Source organism: Maylandia zebra, linkage group LG23, assembly GCF_041146795.1.
Source record: "Maylandia zebra isolate NMK-2024a linkage group LG23, Mzebra_GT3a, whole genome shotgun sequence".
NCBI classification, from domain to species: domain Eukaryota; kingdom Metazoa; phylum Chordata; class Actinopteri; order Cichliformes; family Cichlidae; genus Maylandia; species Maylandia zebra.
The window spans coordinates 7254451-7280337 of record NC_135188.1 but is presented as its reverse complement, the minus strand read 5'-3'; the positions used below and the strand labels follow the sequence as shown (position 1 = coordinate 7280337).

The window sequence follows — 25887 nt, the reverse complement described above, 5'->3', positions numbered from 1 at the left end:
TTTGTCAGTAAGTATTTACAGCCTTTGCCATGACAGTTAAAACTGAGCATAGGTGCAGCCGGTTTCCACTGATCACCTTGTAGATTTTTCCATAACTTAATTCGTCCAAGCCCACCTGTGGTAATAGGTCCGCCTGTGGTAAATTCAGTTGAGTGAAGATCATTTGGAAAGTCACACACCTGTCTAGATAAGGTCTTATAGGTGACAGCGCATGTCAGAGCAAGGAATTGTCTGTAGACCTCCGTGACAGGATAATATCGAGGCGCAGATCTGGGGGACGGTAAAGAAAAAACTCTGCAGCACCAAAGGTCCCAGTGAGCACAATGGCCTCCATCATCCATAAAAGGAAGAAATCCAAAAAACACCACAACTCTCACTTGAGCTGGCCACCAAATAATTTTGAGTAATCAAGGCAGAAGGTTTTAATCAGAGTGGTGACCAAGAACCAGATGCTCATTCATTCATTCATTCATCAGAACTCCAAGATGGCTTTGAGGAAAAAGGAGAACCTTCCAAAAGGACTATAATTTCTGAAACATTCGACCAATCCGGCCTATATGATGGACTGGCCAGACAGAAACCATTCCTCAGTAAAAGGCACATAACCGTCAACTTGAAGTTTACCTTTAGGCACCTGCAGATCTCATAGACCATGTGAAACAAAGTTCTGTAGTCTAATGAAAAAGACTTAGCTCACTGGTTAAGCATCATGTCTGGAAGAAACCAGGCGCTGCTCCTTACCTGGTCAATACCATCTCTACAGTGAAGCATGGTGGTGGTGGCAGCGGATGGCAGGGGTGTTTTTTGGCAGCAGAAATTTAAAAGACCGGTCAGGGTCGAGGGAAAGATTAATGCAGCAATGTATAGAGACATGTTTGATCAAAAACCTGCTCCAGAGCTCTCTGGACCTTGGAGTGGGGAAAAGCTTTATCTTCAAAACAGGACAAAGGCCCAAAGCAGTCAATATAACAAAGGAGTGCTATGAGATCACTCTGTGAACATCCTTGAGTACACAGCCAGAGGAGCAAAAGCTCTGAATACTTTATGTAGAAGTTTGATTTTTGTTTTTTTATTTAATTGATTTTTTTTTTAATTAATTTGTAGAATTTCATTATTGAAATACCATTAACATGCCTGGACAACAAAATGTACCTTCAAAATGAAAATAGCAGCAGATAATTTATTAGTAACATCCGTACATCTGCTTTCACAGGTAGGTAAACTGATTTTTGTGGCCTAAATGTGTTGAGTTCCCAGTTTACTAAACATTTTTAAGGCGTGTGTGGCTTTGCGTCTAATTTATCGATCATCGCTGCTGGTTCTCATCTTCCAATTAGAAAAGGACAGTAACAAATTTGATCTGATTTCATGTGACTATGTGGCATATATATATATATATATATATATATATATATATATATATATATATATATATATATGTACACACATACATACACACGCAAGGTGAGTGAGAATGAGAGCAAAAGTGATTTACAGAGTAAAAACTGAAATCAGAATGAAAAAGAAAGTGGACAAATGAGTCAAATAAAGGAAAGTTATTCATTCAATAACACCACATTTAGCAGTGGACAATCTGGCCAAAAGATTATATTAAAATCTTTTGCGGTACAATTGCAGCTGACAGATTTAGCCCACTACATGATTAAGTCGTGCAAAAAGCTGTATGTGTGTGAAGCCTAACATGTCATCTTAAAGCTAAATGTCAAATTAGTACATTTCTGCATTGTGTTGTGATTTTATCTGAACAAATTCCGCCCAGAAGTGATCATTCGTATCTTCACCACATTTACAGCAGCAAAGTCACTTTATCAAACTGCTGGTTTAAAATCGACCCCCCACACACACACACACACACACACAAACAAACAAAAAAACCCAAACCAAAACATTCATGACATATCACTCAGCTATGTCAAAAAAGGATCATGGTTACACATCGTCATCATTTTTTCCTATCCTCCCTGCCTGTGGCTAATGTGGGTAACACTATTAGCAAGGGTGGGCTGGATCTATTTCAGTCTCTCACTAGTTTACAAGAATATGGCAAATTTTTATAAATACAGATGCGATACAGAGAGCTTTCATTTTTGCTTTTTCACGACAACATTTATCTGACAAGTGTGCTCTGTTTGTGTAGAACGTGATAAGATCACGTTTCCACATGCTGAAATCTGCTGACAGGGGGTTTGATAAAAAGCTATAACTTTTTCCTTCCAAAGATACGCCTGACTCTTCACCCGTGTTCACTCATTTAGTTTCAGATCACCCACTTATATACCTATATGCTGTTTTAAGTGCATGTGTTCCCACTGAAAAGCATTGGTATATACAATATTGTCCAAAAAGTCTTGATCCAACATCACTTCTTTACATTTTCTTAGGAAAATTGAAAATATGCCCCATTTTATATTGAAATATGTGCAGACAAATGGAAATAGAGTACACAAGGCAAAAACAGAATTTGTATAGTTTCTAATGAGATTCAAAGTCAACACTCGGTATGACCAAGTACACAGCAAAGCCTGAAGCAAACGCCCCATTAGACAAGAAAAAGACTACTTAAAGACTGTTTTTAAGTAGAAGTACTGTTTTACCTCTCTTCTGACCACCTCCAAATTGAATTAAAAAAAAAAAAAAAAAAAAAGTCATTACAGTAATGTACTGGACGTGTAGTTTGCCCCCCTCCCCACCTCATAAGAATGACTTCCTGACAGCCACCCTTCCACTGAGACCATTTCTAATGTGGTTTCACTAGATGAATCAAGTTTCTTGACGTTTACATCCTGTTCATCTACTTTATATAGGTTTTTAGGCCTGTCGCTCCCCCCCCCTCCACTTGTCCAGTTTCCTTAGTTTTATTTTAAGAACACACTGCATACCATGCTGAGATATACCAAGCTAATAGGTCTTCAGAAATTCAAGGAAAAAAAACAAAAACAAAGAGTTTAGATCACTTTAAAAACATTACAAGAAAGCCTAGTACTGTATAGCGCATGACAAGTACCCGGATTTTGTACTTGTAACAGCCAATAAAGATAAACAGGCTGTTCACTGACCTTGAATGATCACCACTGTGTGTACATAGCAGTAAGACCATGAAAATATTTAAAGTAGGAGTGGAAGTCATTGTCAGTACTAACAGAGTCAGTGGATGACTCTTTTGTAGACCGATCTGGAAGTTTGTATCAGTATGATTACCTTGACAAAAAGCCAAAGGGGGGTTTCCATAAGTCGTTGGAATGGAACACAAATTAAGCTTAACAGAAAATTAAAATGGCATTGTACTGACACATTCTGTTCAGCAACAGTATTTTCACTGACACCACTTTTATGATATTTAAACAGTAAATGCAAATTGCCAAAAAAGTAAAAGCCTAGCATTAGGAGCTGAGAATCAAATATAAACTTAATAATAAACATTAACATTCCACTAAGTGTCTTCAACTCAGATGGCTGATCATTCTATTTTGAATGATCAGTGGAAAATTCATATAAATAAGTTTGCTACATGGAGGGAAGATTTAGAATTGGTAAGATTGGAAAATAGCTTGCGTTATAAAAAAAAAAAAAAAAAATAGTGCTGTCAGTGTTAATCTCGTTAAAATTACGTTAATGCCATAACCGCACTAAAGCGGGAAATCTCCGTTAGCGAGTTATCGCGGATTGCTCCGTGTGTGGGGCTGCACGGCGTCGACACGTTAGCGTGGTTAGCTCGTTAACGCGTTGGCGCCGTCGAGCCCCGCACATGCAGCGATCCGCAATAACTCGCTAACGGTAAATGTAATTGTGTCCAGGTGCACAAAATCTGCACATCCTCCCAAAAATGTTGGGAAGATGTGCAGGTTGTAATGAGGAAGAAACATTTCTAAACGTCTGCTTGATCTAAAATCTTAGCTGTTTGGTTTATACTCAGAAAAAAATATATATATAGTAAGAGTGAAAAGTTACTGGTGGCCTGCTAAATGCAAAAAGAATTACAGCAATGCTACAAAAGAAAACAAATAGACCAAGAAGTATTCAAAGGGCAAAACAAAATACAATCAAACCTGCCACGAGAAAAAAATGTATGTATGTTCTTAAGGTAAGCTAGAAATCTCTGGGCATGTATCGGTGACATTTATGGATTTTAGCAAAAATACCGACTTATCTGAAGAGGATACTGAAAACTGTCTGTGAACGCAAGACTGATGTATGAGTAAGGGCAGAAGAGGGAAGAGTTTGTTTTTTTAATCGGTTGTTTATGCAAGTCTTGTTCTTCTGTTTGTGGTTGTAGAAAATGAACATTCGATAAAGACATCCATCCATCTGCTTCTGCTTATCCTTTTCAGGGTCGCGGGGGGCGCTGGAGCCTATCCCAGCTGTCATAGGGCGAGAGGCGGGGTACACCCTGGACAGGTCGCCTGTCTGTCGCAGGGCTAACACACAGACCGACAACCAGTCGCACTCACGTTCACTCCCGCATTCACACCTATGCACAATTTAGATTCATCAATTAACCTATCCCCACTAGCTGCATGTCTTTGGACTGTGGGAGGAAGATGGAGTACCCAGGGAGAACCCACGCAAACACGGGGAGAACATGTAAAAACTCCACACAGAAAGACCCCAGCCTGATGATGGAATGATGGGCGGCAACAGTGCTGCCCTCAAAGTCATTGTTAGGAAAAAAGACGAACATCAGGCTAAATACATTCTACGAAAGTCAACATTCATGAGTGGGGTATTTATTTACTGCATTTTATGAATAGAGTGAAATCAGAGCCGTCCATATTATTATTACTGTGCTGCTGGAGCCTTCTGTAACATTTTTAATGCAGTAATTTGAGATAAAAATAAATAAAATCCTTTGTATATTGTGCCAAATTAGAACACTTCACGCTAGTTTATATTGTAAGACCTTGAAATAAAACAGAGAAAACCCCAACATTCAGATGACCCTCTTTAAGCAAGCACTGGGTGACAGTGGGAAAGAATTCCCTTTTAACAGGAAGAAACCTCCAGCAGAACCAGGCTCATGGTTAGTAATAACTAATAATTAAATGCAAAAAAGGTGCATAAACACATAGAGTTAAAAGAGGTTGAGTGAAGAAGAAATACTCAGTGCATCATGGGAAGCCCCCCTGCAGCCAAGCCTATTGCAGTGTAACTAGGAGAGTATTCAGGGTCACCTGATCCAGCCCTAACTCTATGCTTTAGCAAAAGGAAAAGTCTTAAGATAAGATTAATCTTACGCAGAGAGGATGTCTCGTTTCCCAAATCTAAAATGGGACCTGCTTCTACAGAAGAATAGCCCAAAAACTCAAGGCTCTGCCTCCCATTCTAGTTTTAAATACCCTAGGAACGACATGTAAACCAGCAGCCAGAGAGTGAAGTGTTCTATTGGCGTGGGGCGGTCTTTACTTTAAGATGGGGCCTGATCATCTCCGTTTACATCAAGACCTTATATGTCCAATGTGTCACTTCTTGTACACTGTATACGTGTCAAACGGAGAGGAGGTGGCAGCTTGATGACATCAAAACACAATGGAGAAATAGAGCAAACAGTGTTCCAGTTTTTCTGGTTCTGGTCTTGTTTAAAGAAGATGAAGACACACACACACACACACGCACGCACGCACGCACGCACGCACACACATGTTACAGGTTTTATTGGTAGGGAAAATTCCGAAGTAGAAAAGTTAGTGCACCACTCTTTATTTAATGTCACTGCTTTTATAATTTATCAGAAAAGTAGACCATCTGTGATATGAAACTTTCAGCTGTCCACCCTTCAACCACATTTCCTGTCTGCTATGTCAATGATTCGGTTTTCTGAAAGAAGACACAGTAGGTCACAGATACTCACCCTGCATGAGAAAAGTGCTGAGAAGTTGGTCTGTGGCCACAGGTTTGATCTCAGTTCGCAGATTGACGTATCGGCCAACCACCAAAGGTGCTCTCCTGAAACCAAGGATCCTGCATAGAGGACGAAGATTACAAAACAGGACTGAAGATTATGACACTCTCGACAGACCACAGAATGTTTAAAAAAAAAAAATGACAAAGAACTCAAATAACCATGATTACAAACCTGTCCAGGTGAAAAGCAGCTACCTCCGCATTGTGTCTGTCATAGCCTGCGTATGGCTCTCCTTCGACCACATAGTCTCTGTTGTACCTGAGCGAGGGTGGAAATAAAAATAAAATAAATAATAAAACAAAAGTAAGAAGAATAAATCAATCTGTGACAGAATTTTTTTTTAATTAAGCCTGACCTCTTGGGTTTGAAGACCACTTTTTGTCCTCCGTCTAGCACCAGCAAGGCTTTGAGCTGTGTGCCCTTATAGCCCACATCTGCCCGCTCTATCCTGGCAGAGCTCAGGGAAGTAAGCACAGCAGCCAGCTCTGGAGTCTCTTCGGGGTACACCTCTCTGGGGCCCACCCATTGGCTTGCTATCTCCCATGAAGACTGGAGGGTGTTGGTAAGGCGAGCGCCCCGAGACAGTGAAAGACCAGCTTCCATCTTTGAGGGATGAGTAATAATAACACATTGCATGAGATAACATAAGATAAGATTTTAAATAATGAAACTTAGTTTATTAATACTTAAACAAGACCAGCATATTTTAAATGCTTTATAACACTGTTGGCTATGACTGTGCATCCAGTTAGTGATCCCAATGAAAGCACATTTTTTAATGTAAAAGTCAAAAGTTCCCATCCACTCATCATGGGCATGAGTGACACAATTATTTAAGTCTTTTAATGATTTCTTTGAGTTGTTCTTTTTCCAGAATTGTTTATTTCGGAATTTCTCTAATCCAAATAGGATTAAAAGTATACAGACAGACATATATATACTCAAATATATACATACACCTTGGCTAATATTTCGTTAAATGTCCCTTAGAAACTTGCACGTCAACCAGAGGCTTTTAGTAACCATCAAAAAGTTTTAAGCTAACTCTTCTTGGTAGAGTTTTCATTTTATCAGGTTGGACCCGTCCACAAATTTTCAACAGGGATGAGGTAGGGATTTTGTGAAGGCCATTCCAGAAGTGTGTTCCGGAAGTTTCCAGTTCATGGCAGGCTTCCTGGGTTGTTGTTGAACATCCTCACCGATTTCCTTTCGTGCGAAGGTGACAGTTCGGGTCTTCTTTCAGATGATGGCAAAGTGGTAATACACCTGAATAACCTCTAGTTGCACATCCACCTGCAGTTGATGATCATGGAATCTCCAGAAGACCTTCCCAACTTCACAAATCCTCAATTCTTCTTCTGAGTTCCTCAGACTTTTCCAGTGTTCTGACTAGGGATGGGTATCGTTTAGGTTTTATCCGATACCGGTGCCAAACCGGTACTTTTGAAACGGTGCCGGTGCTTAAACGGTGCTCAAACCGGTGCTTAAAGAATGGAGAACACAAAATTGGTCCAAAACCCTCCCATGCTCAGCTGTTTTTTTGTAAAAAGATAACAATGTTAGCCTTTTCTGCAGCTATGGGGTATATATGGTATCACTCTTGGCTGGAAGCAGTGCTTAAACAATGGAAAAAACACAAACTTTGTCCAAAAACCTCTCATGTTTAACTGTTTTCCAACTTTTTCTTTGGTCATTTTAGCCTTTTTGGCCAGGGTGAAGGGAGTATCTGCCATCAAACAAGAGGACAGCCGCATGTAGCTATGATGATGTTTGCTAGTTCACCTTACGTGCATTAATGTAATAACGTGGTTAGCCTACTCAACGTAAATTACACACGAACAACATTAAGCTACTCACGCAGAGAAGAACGGCTGCTGCTGCCATCATCCGTCATCATTTCTGCTACACTAGCAGGGCTAGGGGCCAGGACTCTATTCTTCGGGTTTTTGGGAGATGTTGCTCCAGGTCCGATAACAGGCAACCCACCCGCAGTAGATGTGCACGGTGTGAGGTCTCGCAGCAAGCTATCAAATACGGCGCATTTCTCGGCTTTTAAAAAAAACGCTATGCGTCGCCAGGTGTTTCATCAGATTTGAGGTGTTACCTCCTTTGCACAGTATCACAGTATCAGCTTAAAGCACTTGTTGCAGGCTGCTGAGTTTGCATATTTTGCTGTGAAGTACAGCCAGACTTTTGACCGCTTCGCCTTGGGCATTTTTAATCTGTAGCTCTGCTCTAAAAGAACGTACGTACCTGGACCCGCCTACTATCCTCGGAAACGTAAAATGATTGGCTAGAATCTAAAGTGTATCACAGCTCAGGAAAAAAAAAAGCACCGAAATAAAGCACCGAAATGTGCGCTGCTTTTCGGTCTGGTTACTACCGTTTATGTCAGAACCGGTGCCATGATGGCACCAGACACCGGTACCCATCCCTAGTTCTGACTATTAGTCAATTCAATGAGTGCTGTCAAAAAAATCCTTTTTATGATGGCAAAGAGAAACTACCAGTCTATAGGCCTTGGCCTTGTCAAGTTAAAAGACACCGTAGAACCAGCTAATTAATTATTTAAGTGAATGTATATACACATTTCAGCCTGTACAGTGGGGCAAAAAAGTATTTAGTCAGCCACCGATTGTGCAAGTTCCCCCACTTAAAATGATGACAGAGGTCAGTAATTTGCACCAGAGGTACACTTCAACTGTGAGAGACAGAATGTGAAAAAAAAAATCCATGAATTCACATGGTAGGATTTGTAAAGAATTTATTCGTAAATTAGGGTGGAAAATAAGTATTTGGTCACCTCAAACAAGGAAAATCTCTGGCTCTCACAGATCTGTAACATCTTCTGTAAGAAGCTTTTCTGTCCCCCACTCGTTACCTGTATGAATGGCACCTGTTTGAACTCATCATCTGTATAAAAGACACCTGTCCACAGCCTCAAACAGTCAGACTCCAAACTCTGCCATGGCCAAGACCAAAGAGCTTTCGAAGGACACCAGGAAAAGTATTGTAGACCTGCACCAGACTGGGAAGAGTGAATCTACAATAGGCAAGCAGCTTGGTGTGAAAAAATCAACTGTGGGAGCAATCATCAGAAAATGGAAGACATACAAGACCACTGATAATCTCCCTCGATCTGGGGCTCCACGCAAGATCTCATCCCGTGGGGTCAAAATGATCATGAGAACGGTGAGCAAAGATCCCAGAACCACACGGGGGGACCTGGTGAATGACCTGCAGAGAGCTGGGACCAAAGTAACAAAGGTCACCATCAGTAACACACTACAACGGCAGGGAATCAAATCCCGCAGTGCCAGACGTGTTCCGCTGCTGAAGCCAGTGCATGTCCAGGCCCGTCTGAAGTTTGCCAGAGAGCACATGGATGATACAGCAGAGGATTGGGAGAATGTCATGTGGTCAGATGAAACCAAAGTAGAACTTTTTGGTATAAACTCAACTCGTCGTGTTTGGAGGAAGAAGAATACTGAGTTGCATCCCAAGAACACCATACCTACTGTGAAGCATGGGGGTGGAAACATCATGCTATGGGGCTGTTTTTCTGCCAAGGGGACAGGACGACTGATCCGTGTTAAGGACAGAATGAATGGGGCCATGTATCGTGAGATTTTGAGCCAAAACCTCCTTCCATCAGTGAGAACTTTGAAGATGAAACGAGGCTGGGTCTTCCAACATGACAATGATCCAAAACACACCGCCCGGGCAACAAAGGAGTGGCTCCGTAAGAAGCATTTGAAAGTCCTGGAGTGGCCTAGCCAGACCTCAACCCCATAGAAAATCTGTGGCGGGAGTTGAAAGTCCGTGTTGCTCGGCGACAGCCCCAAAACATCACTGCTCTCGAGAAGATCTGCATGGAGGAATGGGCCAAAATACCAGCTACTGTGTGTGCAAACCTGGTAAAGACCTATAGTAAACGTTTGACCTCTGTTATTGCCAACAAAGGTTATGTTACAAAGTATTGAGTTGTATTTTTGTTATTGACCAAATACTTATTTTCCACCCTGATTTACGAATAAATTCTTTACAAATCCTACCATGTGGATTCATGGATTTTTTTTTTTTCACATTCTGTCTCTCACAGTTGAAGTGTACCTCTGGTGCAAATTACTGACCTCTGTCATCATTTTAGGTGGGGGAACTTGCACAATCGGTGGCTGACTAAATACTTTTTTGCCCCACTGTATGTATGCTTTCGAACTTGTGTGTGGATTTGAGCATCCAGTTCCTTTTTAAAGTCATTAAAGACGTATGGTAAACAATCACTGCATCCTGTAAAAACAACCGCTCCAAGAAAGTAGTAATATTAAAAAAATGTAAATTACCATAGCATTCATGTCTATGGTGAGTGGAAACTTCTGATCGCAACTTTAACATGAAACAGCCCACTTGCATCCTGACCTTGCGAAACGCTCTGAGGTCCCGCCGGCTAGCTGCAGTTCCTTCACCTCCATCCAGCAGGAAGATCTTGGCCAGGCCCAGCAGGAGGAGCACGGCACACAGCACCACCATGCGCTGTTTGAGCTTCATTTCCACACTGACTGGCCCTGACCTCCTCCTTGCCTGTAGTTGTGCGTCTCCCCCACAGCGAACACCCCTCACCCTTGATGCATGGCCCCTGCAGCTCAGTCACCTTCCTGCCTGCCTGCACTGTAAGACCAACTTGTCTGAAGGACGGGAGCTTTTCTGCCTTTTCCCTGGAGCTGCAGTCTAAGCAAACAGGCAGTCACCAGCAGGGAGACAGCAGGAGAACTAGGAGAGGGAGAGATGAAAGATGTACTGTCAATAATGTGAAGAGAAAACTGATTGATTCGCTGCCTCTCTGGCTCGGTTCCCCCCAGGGCAGAGGATGACCCAGTACTGCAGCACAGTTGAAACCTGTCCAGAATGTGCAACTACATCACGATGGCAGAGTCTGGTCTGTGGAAATGTGTGCGTACATTCAAAAGTAAGCTTTGTGCCAGCAGCAAAGCTTACTTACTGTAGCTGCTGTTGCCAGCTGGGCTTTATTAAAGGTGAGGGACCAACGTTTACAACAAGGTGGTTCACATCCCTTCCTCTCCTGCACGAGGATGAGGGGATAGGGTGGTGGCGGGGTGTTGTTGTTATTGAACCTGCCTTTTCTCACTTAAGAAATGATGGACATGTCGTCCTGCTGTGGTGCAGAGGGGGTCCACTCCTGCTGCTGCTGGTGGTTGACACATTAAAGTGGCTCTGCCTTTAACGCAGAGAAGAGTTTCCTGAACCACAGTGATGTTCATCTAATCCTAAACCTTTATCTTCAGCTACACACAAACGAGGCGTTACGGATCACAGCAGTTAAATTATCCAGCTGCCACGTTCACCTGCCCGTCACTTACCTGCCTCTGTTGCTCTCGTTGTGGCTGCCGAGCCGAAGTTAATGTTACCAGGCTGTGACATAATGACAACAAACCGGCCACGAACGAGCTACATTAAAAACACCGGCTAATAAGCTCTATCGACACGGGTTTGGCCACGCAGGCATCGGCGTCTCCCATACAATTGCTCTTTCATGCAGCCACCGAGGAAACGGCTGGCGAGCACTGCCCGCATAAAAAACACCTAAAATACCAGAAAGGCACTTTTCTACCGGAGACTGCCCCCGTTATTCATTTCTGCCAGGTCACCACGGGCTCGTTCACATCCGTGACAACACAGCTAGTCGTTTAGCAAACCGCTGTACACCTTGCTGTGCGTGTTAGCTAAAGCAGCCCGCTAGTAGCACACAGTACGTCGTCTGTTGTGTTTACTGGGCACAGACCGAGCAGACTTACCTTATGCTCATACGCCGTTCACTGTAGATTACGTATCACACAGCTGTCCTTTCAGTCTTTCAAAACGAAAGTTGGTGTTAGTAAATTGGCTAGGTGCTAGAAGTCGCGGTGATTTCTCTTTTTTTTTTTAACCCCCCTCGGAAGCTCCCTTTCCTCCGCCCTTTTCTTCGATTCCTTCTGTGCCCTGCCGTGTCCACTTCCGAAACACTTCCTCCGTCTGCATGACAGCCAGGTAGCCACCAGGCGGCAGTGTTGCCCTGTAGGGCCCGCCCCCAGAAACTGAAACACCGTGTGTGTGCATGGGTGTTGCATATGCATAAGTAAAATGCAGATTGGCTCCTTGTATATTATTAATAACGGATAAAGATTTGTGTGGGATCAAACCTATGAGTGGAACACGACCTTTTGCTGACTTCTGAAGTGGGAGATCACACAAAAGGTTTGGGAACCACTAAAAGAAAGTCCCCAAACCTTTTTTTTTGGAGATGTGAACTAATGTTATTATAGATTGACACCATTCGTCAGGGGACCGAGTTAAGATTTTGAGAACAGTTTGGGGTCCGTATTTCAATTAGAAACTGATGAGGAAAATAGATTTGGCAGGGTACTGACAACAGCCTGCCTTTGCTTTGATGAAAATCTGAAGAAAAATATCTGTTATACAGCCATTAAAAGCTCATAGGTTTAGTGACTCCTGGTCACCTCTCCCCCCCCTTGAGCAGGTGCTTTTGTTTGACTCGCTCTCATTCTCATTTTCCATCTTGGAAAATACCTCCCTCGTGTTACTGACGGCAACATTTCTCTATATCTCTTGCATGTGTGATAAACAGGAAGACGTACGAACGGTCGCAGGTATTCAGATACCTAAAATCACAAGCAATAATGGAAAACAAATATAACACTTCATGAAAGTAGCTGAGTCAAGCCTTTTGGCACAACTTCAGCCTGCTTGCAAGGTGCAAGGGGGAGAGGCGAAACTCTCAAGGAGCCAAAACTCAACGGCAACATCCTGGATGAAGACCACAGACAAATGTGTTGCACAAGCAATAAAAGTTGCTCTTCGTGCCACAAGTGTTGCAGACTTTTGACCTTTAAAGACAGCTGACTAACGGACGCATTTAGCCCCCAGTACCAGTAAACGTATGACGCAACACCTCCACATTCTTATTGTTTGAGCAAAAACTTTATTTTTATTATGAAAGTTGTTTTTTTTTCCTTTTCTTGGAAGACAGACCACATAAAAAAAAGAGATTATTTTAAATCATTTTATTGGAATAATTAGGAGGCCTGAGAAGTAAAAAAACAAAACAACCCCCCCTCCCCAAACATTTAAACTGTACCCAACAGACAAAACACCTTTAACTGTTAAAAGTACAAACAAAATAGTTAATACTTTATGTATGACTAACACCTCAGTGCGTTATTAGTAATGCAAAGCCAACATCTATAGTGTAGTGGATCTGACTGTAACCTAACGATGATTAAGAAAGTGTAATAAGAATAAAAAATAACCAACACAGAGTAACTGGAGTGCTCTGATTTTGTTTTTCGATATTTTGTTAGACTTAAAAATCTAGATTGCTTTAAAAAATATATGTTGGCATCACTACTACGAAGAAGCCATACTACTAGACATTGTGCTCATCACCAGTTCCAGATTTTTTTTACTTTATTTTTTTAAAAAGGAGAAGGGAGGAGTGGGTGGAATTGTCAAATAGCACTGTGACATGTAATACGACCAAGACTCACATTCACCTGCACAAATCTGTGCTTCATTTCACAGTCACACACAACCTTCAACAGAACGACGAGCATAAAATTGATGTGAAGTTTAAAAAAAAACAAACCAAAAAGTGTTTATTGTTACTCAGTCACTAGGCAGCACATCACTCAGAGAGGTCATAGCACTGGCCACAGACACGATGCAGGCAGAGACGAGACACACACAGAGCTAGGTAAAGGGTGAAGGTAATTTATACATCACCCCCATCAGCTTTGACGACTTAAAATGCAGGCTGCCGTCGTTTCCATCCTCGGTAAATGCTGAATGAATGCCTGGCTGGTGCACGTGAGGCACCGGTTCACATTGAATACACTTCTCCAGCCAACCGAAAGAATAAACATCCTCCCATCGAACCCTCCATCTCGACAACGAGACCATTAAAAAGACAGATCTAGAATGAGCTTTGCCCGGAACAGTTAATGCAGGGCAAGTTGTGCATGTGCAGACAGTATGGTCAGTTTTAAGGAAACAACACAAGCTCGTAATGCAGACACAAAAATGTTCAAGCGTGGCATCAAATTTCTTCATAAAAACCAAAAAAAGATTATCTTAAAGGGAGAGTGGCTATATTACACTCTCCAAAAACAGAAGTAGTAGTGGTTGATCTTGAAATCCAACTCTAAATTAAACACCTGTTTCCATTACTTTGACCATATGCTGAAAAGAGGGGAAAAAAAAAAAAAAAAACAACAACCAAAAAACATGTAAACTCAGATTACAGTGAGGAAAACCACACATAAGAAAAAAAATGCCTGACATAATTTGGGTTGCTCTCAAAGAGATTATTGTACCCAGATTAATTAACAAAACAAAACAAAACAAAAAAAAAAAAAAACATTCTCTATTCCGATGTCCACAGTAACATTTGTCTTTTTCTTCCACCGTTCTCATCTAACATCAGATAAAGCTAATACAAAGAAAGGAAACATTTGATGGGGTCGCTGACCATCAAGACTAGCTTTGTTTAACATCTATGCATTTTCTCCTTTTGCACAGACCACAGCTTTAATTCTTCCATAGTTGCACAAACTTATTTGACGCACTGCAAATGACATACTGTCTGAATATGTCAGTTAAGACAGAGTAACCAGCATCTTTAGACAAACACAGGTAAATCGTCTCTCAGCCACCCATCCTGTGTCTCACATTTCATCCATTTCATTCACAGACCTCTTTTTGTCCCTTTGGCCAACCAGCAGTACTCAAACATCAGTTAGCCTCCACAGTAAGTCACTCTGGGATTTTGTTGCTTCACAAAGTCTCTCCTCAGCGCGTAGCTCCAGCAACAGCGGACACAGATGAGTTCCACTTCCTCTCTCCTTGTGAGTCACCTTTTCTTCAGAATTTCGGCACAGCACAACTCAGTATGGAGCCATTGCATGAACTGGAAGTTAGCCACACACGATTAGGTAGCTGGTTAACCCCACTGCTCAGCAGTGATGGCAGCCTCAAGGGATTGCCTAATCTGGCTTGAATTACAATGTTATTATAAAAATAGAGACGTATGCACAGGCACACATATGCGCACACATACTTTAAGTCACCGTCACATTACACAGGCCTGTTTTTGGCTCCCTCATTCATTCTTCCACAGGTTTATCCGCTACAACGTCTCCTTTAACAAAAACAACTGAAACTCAATGAACCTGACACAAGCCTGGAGAAGAAGAAAAACCCATTAGAAAGCCGTTAGTATGGAACGTGTCCACCCCATTATCCTTTATCAACAGCCCGAAACCTTCTCTGAGTTTAACACGCCCCACTAATAGATGGGACAACGGTAGGCTTCCTATTAAATAGAGTATGTGCAGTGAAGGGATTGTGAAACTGGGCATAGGATTGTGTAAACATACAGTGTAAACAGCTATTAAAAAGGAAAAATTTGATGTTTGACTATTACTGAGCAAAAAAGCACCTCACTGTTGTGTACACCACCATCACTCATGTTTTTGCAAAAACCGCAAAAGTCAGCCTGTGGCATACTGACATATACGGGATGTACAGCGGAAAATGTAAATCCCCGGTTTTTCCCAACTGAAACATACCAGTAGCTGCACGTAATTGCACTGCAGCTCTGTCTTTCATTTTATAAAGCAGTAGAAAAACGTGGTTGCAATGTCGCTTTGTACTACTTATAACCTCGGCGCTTATGCCATTTCCCAAAATTCTGAAGCTGGGCTTGGATACGAAGATGAGGGTCAAAAATAGAAAAACTAAAATTCACATGTACTTAAAAAATATTCAAAATAAATGCAAAAAAAGACATTCAAATGTAACAGAAACAAAATGTTGCTGTGCAATCATCTACTACATGGTAATACTGTGAACTGCACTGTCCAGCCCAAAAGAAGGAAAAAAACAAAAACAAAAAAAACAAAAACACAGAAAAGAACAAAACATAATAAACAAAGATTTAAAATAGACTCTGTATGGCTCCAGGTAGCTTTGAGTGTCTACTCTAAACCAGAGGAGATAAAATCATGTATCACAAGTTTCTGTTGCTCTCTTTCTTTGACTCTTTCACAGTTTCGAGTCTTTAGTGTTTTTGTGTATGCTTGTGTCTGGTGGACAAACCATCGCCTTTCTGGGCGGATGTCAGGTGGCAGCGAGCAGACAGCACTGGAGGAAAAAGAGCAACTCTCATCTACCCGACCGTGAACGCGTCTTAGCTTAGATTCTGGGATTATCGTACCTCTGTGGAAAACAGACAAGACTCCTCTGATTAAAGTGAACCTCCCACTCAGCGCAGTTATACCACCGCATACTGAACAGTAATAAAAACTAGACACATTCAGGAAGTGTAGGAATTGTTTCTGCTGGAATTGATTGCGAATAAGAGCCCTTACGTTTGCAACGATGCAATCAAATATGTTTGTTTGTGTGTGTATGTGTGCACATGGTAAATATAAATAACCATGTGACTTCGAGCCAATGCAAGTGATTGAAGTGACCAACAATTTAAAGTGTGAAACAAGTAAGTAAAAATAAGTCTAAAGTCCGGTGAGTTAGTCTGACAAAGTGTGTTTGTTTGTGTGATCGCGTATCCACCTGAATAAAAAGATGGAAAACTTGCTTTCAAGCATGGGGGGTGGATAGTTCACCCAGTGAAAAGGAGGTGGGGGGGGGGAGGGTCTGTCCTCCCCCCAAAAGACAACAACAACAACAAAAAAAACCAAAACAAAACCTGTCAGTCTGTCAGCAAGGAGAAGTCAAATGGCTCCAGTGAAGGTGCTGAACAGAAGACACCAAAAGCAAACGGGAGACATGAGCAGTGGTGCAGGTCCTTGTTCAGTAGTTAATAAATCCAAAACAGTCATTTTCATCCACACGGATTCGCATTCACTGTCAAATACAAACACACACACACACAGGGTACTCTGGTTAAGGCAGTGGTGGCAGGTGAGGCTGCAGTGAGGCCAGGGCAAAGAATCGGAGAATCGGTGGTCAGGGTTGATGGCAGTGAAAGCTCCCATTACTGAGTCAGCACTCCTTCCCCATCATCCTCGTCTGTCTCCTCATCCCTCTCTCCTTTGCTCAGCCGCACTTCTAAAAGTCACTCAAATGACATCAGATTGGCTGGCACCTGTGAAAAAAGTCAGATTTTACAAAATGCACCTGTTAATCAGCCTCATGAATGTCTGTGTGTGCATATTCGTGTCTTCATACCTGTTGCCTATTGCTCTGACAGGCAGCACTCAGATGTTTGTACCAGAGCAAAGCATTCATTCTGTTCCCTGCCTGGTACTTGTAGGTGTTACCTAGGAAATGGAAACAAACAGAGTGAGGTGCCAGGTCTTGTAACCACCTGCTCTCTCAACAAGCTGGAAAGATGACTAAAAGCCTCACTTGACTTTGGTCTGCCCGATAAATTCAAAGCAAAGTCATGAGAAAAAATCTATGACAAAGTCAGATGATTTGTGTGTGTAAATGCACATAATTAACACCTGTGTATGAACATTAAGGATGTCAAGTATGACTAATCTGCAGGGCTTAAAGTGACAGGTTATAGCAAAAACAAATAATAAACATTTTTCCTCCACCCTTTAGAGATATGTACTAATCTGGATAATTTGGATGTCAACTGCTCGATTTTGCATAATGGCTTTGGAAAATTACTTCCTTCTCTTGAATATAATGAAGCTGGATGGCACTTGACTTACATGCACAAAAGATACATCTAAAAAACTCTGCAGGTAAGTGCACTCTCAGAAATGTACAAACCTTTCTGTAAGCACTTTCAAGTGTTTAGTGCATGCAACTTTTCATGTGGGACTATTTTCTTCTTGGAAGAAAGAAAATGAGGACTGCGAGGTGAATGCCTGTGTAAATGAATTGTCCCCTTTAGCTCACAGAGAGCCTCGCTGTTCAGCAACATTGTGGACACCACCCACATGTTTGCGTGCATTGGTGCAAAATTTTGATCAAAATGACTGAAGAAAAGAAAAATTGTTACCACCTGAATTTCACAATGAGATTATGACATTTCTTATCTTAGCTTTGGATATGTTGGCAGGACATCTTGTATTCAATATGGTTAAGCAACTGTCATTACTGTATGAGTGTTATCTGATTATTTAGATTCCTTCAAGTTAAATTTATAGTCATTCACTGCATGAAAGTGAGAAAGAATAACAGATAAAGACTCAGAAAGAAGAACTAGGCCCCTCATGAAAACGACAATAAAATTGACAAAAACAAACAGCTTAACAAATTTTGGTCTGGTTTTTCGCCTTCTGTATGGTGAGCATGAAGAGATGCCAAAAATAATAACTGACAAGCTTCAGCTTCAATTTAAACCTCCTGACCCACTTTACAATTTTAATGCATCCTTGTATTAATCATTTCCTCTTTGCTTTCTCCCTCTCACGTGTTCAAGTCTCACCATGCTCAGAGTCGGTCAGCAAGAAGACGTCAGGGTGCTCAGGATCGTCAGCCATCATAGCCATCAGACCGACCACACACACGATCTTGCTGGACGTGGACTTGAACTGGTAAGAAGCAAAGTCAAAACATAATCAACCTTCTCTGTTTACACGCGGAAGAATTATTAACACAAGCATTGTGTGTATGTGTGTGAACTCCCAGCATTGCATTTGCACTCCACAAGGTTCTCATTAGCCTGAGTGACACACAGGACTGCGAGTGATGTCACTGGCCTCATTATTCAATGAGTGCTACCATCTGTCCGTCTGTACCCCCGCTGCACCACGGTCCAAAAAAACTTCCTTGCACACTCAAACTCACACTCCCTGCATTTCCTTCTGCTTCTCTGCCCCTTTTGAACTTCTGTAAAGTTTCAGTGAATGCTCTCAACCAACTGATGCTATACACCAAAACAAACACACACTCACACACCCCAAGCCTACTTGTTTTTGAATAATGTCGTGTCGACATGACATGAAAAATTTACAGCTCTTTGTTTTCGTTTCCCTTTTCCCCTCCCTGTGCATACCAAGTACAAAGCACATGAAAAAGAATCATTAAGTGTTTTTTTCAGACTTTCAGACTAAAGTTTTTAAGACTGAGTAAGTAATGGCTATCATATGTCGTCTCCTTATAAAACAGAGTGTTTTGGGGTCGTTTGCTACGCCGACTCACTTCTATCAACACCTGCCGTTCGTACAGTGGACATCTAAGACGTTTGGACGTCTCAGTGTCATTACATTACGTTCCATCTGTTGTCCTCACCTGCTCGAAGAAAACACCACCTCTATAGCACCTGTTGCAAAAACGCTGCCCATGCATGCATCACCAGAGTGTTAAAGAGTGTGTATGTGTGTGCGCTTGTGTGTCTTACATGTTTTCTCTCAGTGGCCTTCAAGGATTTGGCAGGGTAGTAGTAGAGTTGGGTTCCACACAGAGCAACCCAGTATTTGGTCCAAGATGCCACCTAGAGGCACAAATTGAAATCTGATCACACACTCTGATTCAACCGCATTAAGTCAATGAAAAACTACATAGAGTGACACTAACATGGTAACAGACTCTATATTAAAGCCACAGGCACGAAAGCAAATGACACTTATCATCTTTTACAATGTAATCTGATGCTTGCCATTCACACGGACTTAAACTAAGAAGCTAAAAAACTCTTATAAACTAATCACACCTCCAAAATGGCAACAACCTCTGCTAGCTGGACAATACACAGGAATGGCTCAAGAAAAACGATACAGAGCCAAAGGCACTGACCCAACCAAGTCTCCAGATCCCAAATACTGGGAATGGACATTAGACTCGTGGAAATCTGTTTGGCCCAAGAGGTTACGATTTTAGACTTTTGGGTCCAGCTGTTAAGCTTTTTCTGAGATGCGGAGAACGGGGAATGGATGGCATTTCCATGTGTGGTTCCCACTGTGAAGAACTGATGAGCAGCTTTGATGGTGTTGATAGGTGGGTTGGGGGCTTTTCTGGTGAGTCAAAACATACCTTTGGGCTTTGTAAGGGTTACATTCACCCACGAATGCCAAACTGGGATGAGATGGACTACAAAAGGAAAAGCAGCTGACAAGTGCTCAGCATATGTGGGAACTCCTTGAACAAGCATTTCAGGTGATGACCTCATGACGCTGGTAAAGTTGTTGCCAATATTGTGCAACGCTGTTATCAAAGCTAACAGAACCTTAAAATATAAAACATATTTGAATTAAAAAAAAAAAAAAAATCCTTTCTTGTGCTTGTGAAAGACTCAACATGCAATCTAAGGAGCTTGTTCTGCAAACTACAAAAAGACTTAAAATTAATAGAAACGAAATAAGGAGAAAACGCATGAAAGAAAATGGGATCAAGTGAAGCCATTAATTAACACGGCAGGTGTGGAGCGCCAGACTTTAAACCATCATCACTACGTATGACAGTCTTTAGTTATTTTAAGTTCATATAAAGCTCCACATTTATTTCCAGCAGAAACATAAGGGGGTAATCTTAGTGTCACAGGGTCGGGAGGGTGAGGTTAATGAGAAAACATGTGGAACAGACAGAGAAAGATATTCTGCAGGTTAAGAAGCCTCTGAGGTCCCATCTGTGATTGACAGTATATATGTCCCATGTGCTCCTGCTTAGGAGTACATGAAGGCATGGGCAGCACATGAAGGCACGTGCGCGTCTGCTTATCTAGACAAATGTGTGAGTGTGTATTCTCACAGTTGGTTTCTTGCCCTCCTTGAGCACAGTCTTTCGCCTTAACACTCCTTGCACTGTGACTGCTCCAGGGTACAAGTGAACTGCAAGTTCCTCTGACTCAGCTGAGCTGCAATGGGACAAAGACAAACATTACCCCTTAAATATAAAAACATGCATACAAGAAAAAGAACATGCATATTTCCATGCACACCATATAGATTTAGAGATAAACTAATAGTACAGCCAGATGCAATCTGCAAAGCTACCTTTACCCCTGCTTTCTGCCTAAGTAGCCCCCATTTTGTTTTGACAAAAATGAATTTCAAAGATATAAATCTCAACACTGCTATCACAAAAAAGAAGAGCAAAGACGGGAAAAGCGGTGTGCAGATTGTGTCTGTCTGGAGGATCAGAGTAGGAAGCTCAGTGCAGGAGTGTAGCGAAGCCTGGTTTTTTGGGGGGGGGGGGGGGGGGGGGGGGACAGAGAGAGAGACAGAGAGAGAGAGAATCCCTAACCGCAAGAGATGCCTAATATGCAATGTCCATGACAACTGGACGTTAATGCTCCTGAATAGTCTGCTTCTCTTGACTATAGGAATGAGGATTTAACAGTTTCTTTCCAGCGACAGCACTGTGACTTTGGAAATTTGCTTTTACCTCCAAGCTGTGAAATACTTTGGAAACTAATCACAAAAAGAAGTCTATTTTGACTATAATCTCAGGATCTGGAAAGATGATATCTGAAGCATATGATAATATAGATTTTTTTAAAGGTTTTAATAAGGTGCAGTAAGATTCATCCTCAGACTTCTTGTCTGTTAAGTCAACGCTTGTAGCTTTAGCTGGCTGACGTGCAGACTCCAATACCTTGACTTCAACCTCAATAAGTCTGAGAATGAGACAGGCATGCAAGAAATTCGAGAAGGCAGCAAAAGATAAAGAACCATAAGAATCCTTTTCCCTTCACCAGATATGTGATTTCACCAGCACATACACTCTTATTTCAAACTACAAGATTACCCCAGCAGTACACACACTAAGCACCAGCACACAGCAGCCCCTGGCAGGGACTCAAGGGTGGAAAGTGAGGGCAAGAGAGGCTTTGGCTCAGATCAAGTTTGTTCCGGTCGAGATGGGTGTACCTGCTGGGCCTCAAGACGCCTTTGTAGGGGATGCGGGCCACACGGGTCACTGGGCCCAGAGAGTGATAGAACCGAGTCCTGTTCAGAATAGCATAAGATAGGATAGGACAAAATAGGGGGCACGGGATACTGTTAAGGCTGTGTGGCTCTCTTTTTCCCCCACTGTTTTTTTTTTTTTTTTGCCTTATTTAAATAGCATGGATTAGGGAAAGATGAGGAGCAGTTATTTGGTTAGAGGAGTTATCGATGGATGTGTTTTTTGGGTTACTCAAAACTTTAAAAAAAGGAACAGTGCTTTAAAAGAGGTTAAGATGATTTTCAAGCAAGTAGATTCTTCAGCTGAGCATTTTTTCCTCATAGTTTTGCTCCAGACACAGGTTGGCACGGGGGCTGCTAGACTTAAATGTTAAAGCAGTTAATACATTTCAGGCTGCTGGAGAAGCAGAAGCACCTTTACATCTTTGCTAAAGGCAAAGCGCAGCAGTGGACGGATGAGGCATGACTGCCATGGCTGCAAGGCTAAAAGCATGGCGCGTGTGAGAGGGTTTCAATGGCAGATCGTTTTGCATAAATGTGCCTTGAAGCCAGAGCTTTAAAATTTAGATGATCACATCCAGGCTGGGGATTTTTTTTTTTTCCTTCAATCTGATTTTTGCATGTGGTTATGATGAAAAAACAGTGAAGACATGGATGCATTAGCTTTACCTCTCAAAAGCTGGCCAAGACATCTCTTCGCTGAGCTCCGAGCCCTCACTGCTCCCTGTATACATATAAAAAACATCATAAAAACATCCACTGAACATAAAAACTCTACTTCATAACTGTAGAGGTGTAAGTTTTACCAAGTGAAATGCCACTGGACAGAGTCGAGCTCTCTGCTTGTCCCCTGGTAGGACTGTGGCTTTCCATCACGCTGTCATCCAACAGATGGCGAGAGCCAGCATTGGGAAATGTAGCACTTTTAAACTCTACTGTATTTGTCTTATGGATAAAGCTGTGGAGACACAACAAAGCAGACAGAGTAGCACCAGTGTGTATGTGTGTGTGTGTATATTTTTTAAACTATAGGACATACATATGAAAATTATTTCTTATAAAAGATTAACAATATAAACTGACTTGTAGCCCAGACTGTGGCACTTCCTGTGTCCGTAGGGCAGAAGGTTCCTGGGGGATGGAGGTGTTGCTGGGACTTTGGTTCCGTCTGGTGCTACCGCACATTTACGTCCACAGAGAGGAGATGCTGACGCTTCCTGACCTGTAAACAGAGTAAAACCACAACAGAAGAATAGAGATGTCATGTTTTTGGTGTGTACAGAAAAAAAAACAAGTTAATTCTTTATTATTCTTATTATTTTAAAGAACTTTTAAATTCCACTTTAAGTGAAAAATGTAGGACATTGAAATGCACAGTGACATCGAAAACAATCTTTGCGAATAAAGACATTAATGACAGTATAACAGGATCAATCAATTAAAACATGTTACTTTTTAACAACATTGGACAAATGTGTCATTTAATTTGAAAATAAAACAAAAACTATAATTTTTGTTATAACTGATATACTAATGTGCAAATTTGAAACTACTTGGACATTCAGTTCAGATTAAGTGAGACTAAACTCACCGACAAGATCCTCTTTGGAGGCGTTGGCTCGTGGTGTGCTGGTGCCTGGCTCAATCTTCTGTGACAATCTAAAGAAAAAAAATGCAGCATAAATCAATTGAAAAAATCAATTTCAGTACCCTACAATACTCTTCTGTAAATTCATCATGATGAAAAGAAACAGGCATCATGATGAAAAGAAACAAGCAAGCAGTACAATTAACAGCAAAAACATCTCTCTTTATCACCTTGGCAAGAAATCATAACTATAATGCAAAAGCTTTGTTTGTTTGCTTCTTACTTGTAATTGTCATCCTCCACAAACTTCTGCAACTCCTCAATATACCTGACTGAGTTGAGATACTTCTGTATATGAGGCAACACTGGTATATCTGAGAAAGAGAAGATACAGGCAGACATGAAATTAAAAACACATGTGTACATGTGAGCCTGTGTAACACAAGCTGCCAGCATACTTTACGTTGGCTAGAATAAGGGTCTGGAAAAAGGATAACATTAGTACTTTAAACCAAACACAGCTCCAGAGCAGCAGCCGCCTGAGTGTAGCTAGGAAATAGCTGTGTCTTAGTTTTAAGTACTTAAATGACCAACACCTATTTGAAACATCTGCATATTTTTAAAGAACATGAAAAACAACCGTTTTCCAGTAAGCTGTGGTTGTGTGCTGGAGGACTTTTAAACCCACTCTATGTAGAATCTTCCTCGAAGGGTATTAGCCAATTTTAAGCAAATATTTGTACTAATTCAAATGACTCACTTCCTGCTCCACTTTTAGTGAATAACAGTTTGAATAAAGCCTTATGGTGGGATTTTTGGTGCTGCAAATGTGCCGGTCCACATACGAGTTTCTGGTTGGACAGGGTTTTCACCTATCCCAGACACGCTCGGGGATGGGAATTCAGACTGCGTATCGCTTAAAGTTGATGACGTAAGCGTGTGCCGAATGTTAATTGGTTGAAAAGAGGGCTGGAGAGAGGGAACAATCAGTTTCACTTCAGCTCTTCGTACGTTATAACTTTTGTGCTTTCTGCGGCTGGCTGATGGACCAACAACAGCACAAGCAAGAGTGGCATGTACCAGACACTTTGTACACTGCCTCCATCTGACAACGGTGCCCTCTGCAGGCAGACGAACAGTCACCGGATGGGACAAACCCTACCCATGCCGGACAAGTCTTGCTTTATTTATCCAACGCTGGTTTTTGATGCAACCACCCCAAATGTAACCACAGTGAAAAACAATCTGCAAACATACACATAAATATACATACTACACCAGCATAGGCATGTATCTGTTGAAGTCTCACCGTAGGTACAGGATCTCTGCAGGTCCGATATGATTCTGAGAATGTTATTCATCAGGTTTGATCTCTGTTCGTTCTCCAGTATGCTGCCCGTGGAGGGGTAGGCTGAATCTATATATGTCAGATCAGAAAGGTACATTCCTAAAAAGGGAGGAAAAAGCAGATAGAAAGAGATGTCTGTTAAATTAAGAGAATCAGAGCACAACTCCCTCATGCACTCATCCTTCAGCGATCCAAGAGCCCCCTGCAAGCCAAACGAGGACAGCGTCCATCTGTTGGAGGTGTTATTTTAACCCTCAGTGGAGAACACAGGGAGTTTTCCTGACCGAACGCAGAGCTCAGCGCATTAGAAAGCAAACATGTAGACACAAACAAGGCTGGACACTGCAACAGAGCCAGATTTCCTTGGGTGCATGATGCAAGTGTCATGCAGCTGTGGGGTTCTTGGAGTCACATTCAGCTGGTAATTGCACACTGCTTGTTTGATATGGCAAAAACAGACAGGAATAAAAACCCTGCAAAACCTAATTTGCATATACTTTGCTCAAGCTTCAAAAATACTTTTTCCCTCAGATTTTTTTTCCTCAGTGGATCTGAACAAGTGCTCCGAGTAGATCTTCTCTTTAGCCTTTCCAAATCATGGCCATCTCTCTCCCACCAAACTCTCAGTGCCTATTTCTGGCTGAGATTCTTACTCTCATTAAATAAATATTAACATTAAAAGACAAACCCAGAAGCAGCTTGCCATCAATCTGAAGAGAGTTATTAACAAGTTGAACTGATGGTGCGCATTTCCTTACAGTCCCCTCTTCTTTTCATTTTTCTTGCAGAATGTTTTTTTTTTTGGACACGCCAGGGTCAAGATTGGGTGCAGATGTAAGAAAACTTATCACACAGCAGACTACATGACACCCACAACCCTCCCCTCCATGGAAAATGGTGTAATACACACAGCACTGCTGACAGAGACCCTAAACACACAACGGCAGGAGGAGATCCAACAGATAAAGGAGGTCACACTTTGTTTTTGGGATAACACACACACACAGCTGATTAGAATTAGAGGGAAAGGGTGAGAACAGAAGAAAAAGTTTACAAGTGCTTTTCAACTCAGCAGTGAGTTGGGGAGAAGAGGAGGAAGAGAGAAATCCTAAAGGCTTAACCGCTATAGCTTCTT

The 25887-nt window shown here is 41.7% G+C and overlaps 3 protein-coding genes across 7 annotated transcripts in view; 1 reads left to right on the top strand and 2 right to left on the bottom strand.

The window, feature by feature from the left end:
* The window catches only part of fam20b (FAM20B glycosaminoglycan xylosylkinase), a 45913-nt gene extending 33966 nt beyond the window's left edge, over positions 1-11947 (bottom strand). Inside the window, exons 1-5 of one of the 4 annotated variants that reach the window (XM_004557236.6) lie at positions 11734-11947; positions 10340-10690; positions 6276-6523; positions 6092-6178; positions 5867-5976 (exon numbers count right to left, since the gene is read on the bottom strand). In XM_004557236.6, coding sequence (XP_004557293.1) covers positions 5867-5976; positions 6092-6178; positions 6276-6523; positions 10340-10468 — 574 coding nt within the window. In that variant the 5' untranslated portion in view covers positions 10469-10690; positions 11734-11947. Of the gene's footprint in view, positions 1-5866; positions 5977-6091; positions 6179-6275; positions 6524-10263; positions 10691-11298; positions 11512-11733 lie in introns of those variants that run through there. The other 3 variants (XM_004557237.6, XM_076879984.1, XM_004557238.5) reach the window with 3 other exon arrangements.
* On the top strand, positions 30-998 carry LOC143415204 (uncharacterized). The gene is given in 4 exon segments (XM_076880767.1): positions 30-52; positions 287-461; positions 464-702; positions 704-998. Coding segments are annotated over 4 exon segments (732 nt in total).
* A 1037-nt stretch (positions 11948-12984) lies between the features above and the next one.
* Positions 12985-25887, bottom strand: part of ralgps2 (Ral GEF with PH domain and SH3 binding motif 2) — a 73035-nt gene continuing 60132 nt past the window's right edge. The window contains exons 10-21 of one of the 2 annotated variants that reach the window (XM_004557240.6): positions 24714-24851; positions 23688-23778; positions 23408-23475; positions 22900-23038; positions 22623-22774; positions 22486-22540; positions 21781-21858; positions 20660-20765; positions 19314-19406; positions 18399-18504; positions 17183-17274; positions 12985-17099 (exon numbers count right to left, since the gene is read on the bottom strand). In XM_004557240.6, the coding sequence (XP_004557297.1) occupies positions 17070-17099; positions 17183-17274; positions 18399-18504; positions 19314-19406; positions 20660-20765; positions 21781-21858; positions 22486-22540; positions 22623-22774; positions 22900-23038; positions 23408-23475; positions 23688-23778; positions 24714-24851 (1148 nt within the window). In that variant the 3' untranslated portion in view covers positions 12985-17069. The remainder of the gene's footprint in view (positions 17100-17182; positions 17275-18398; positions 18505-19313; positions 19407-20659; positions 20766-21780; positions 21859-22485; positions 22541-22622; positions 22775-22899; positions 23039-23407; positions 23476-23687; positions 23779-24713; positions 24852-25887) is intronic. The other variant, XM_004557241.6, reaches the window with a different exon arrangement.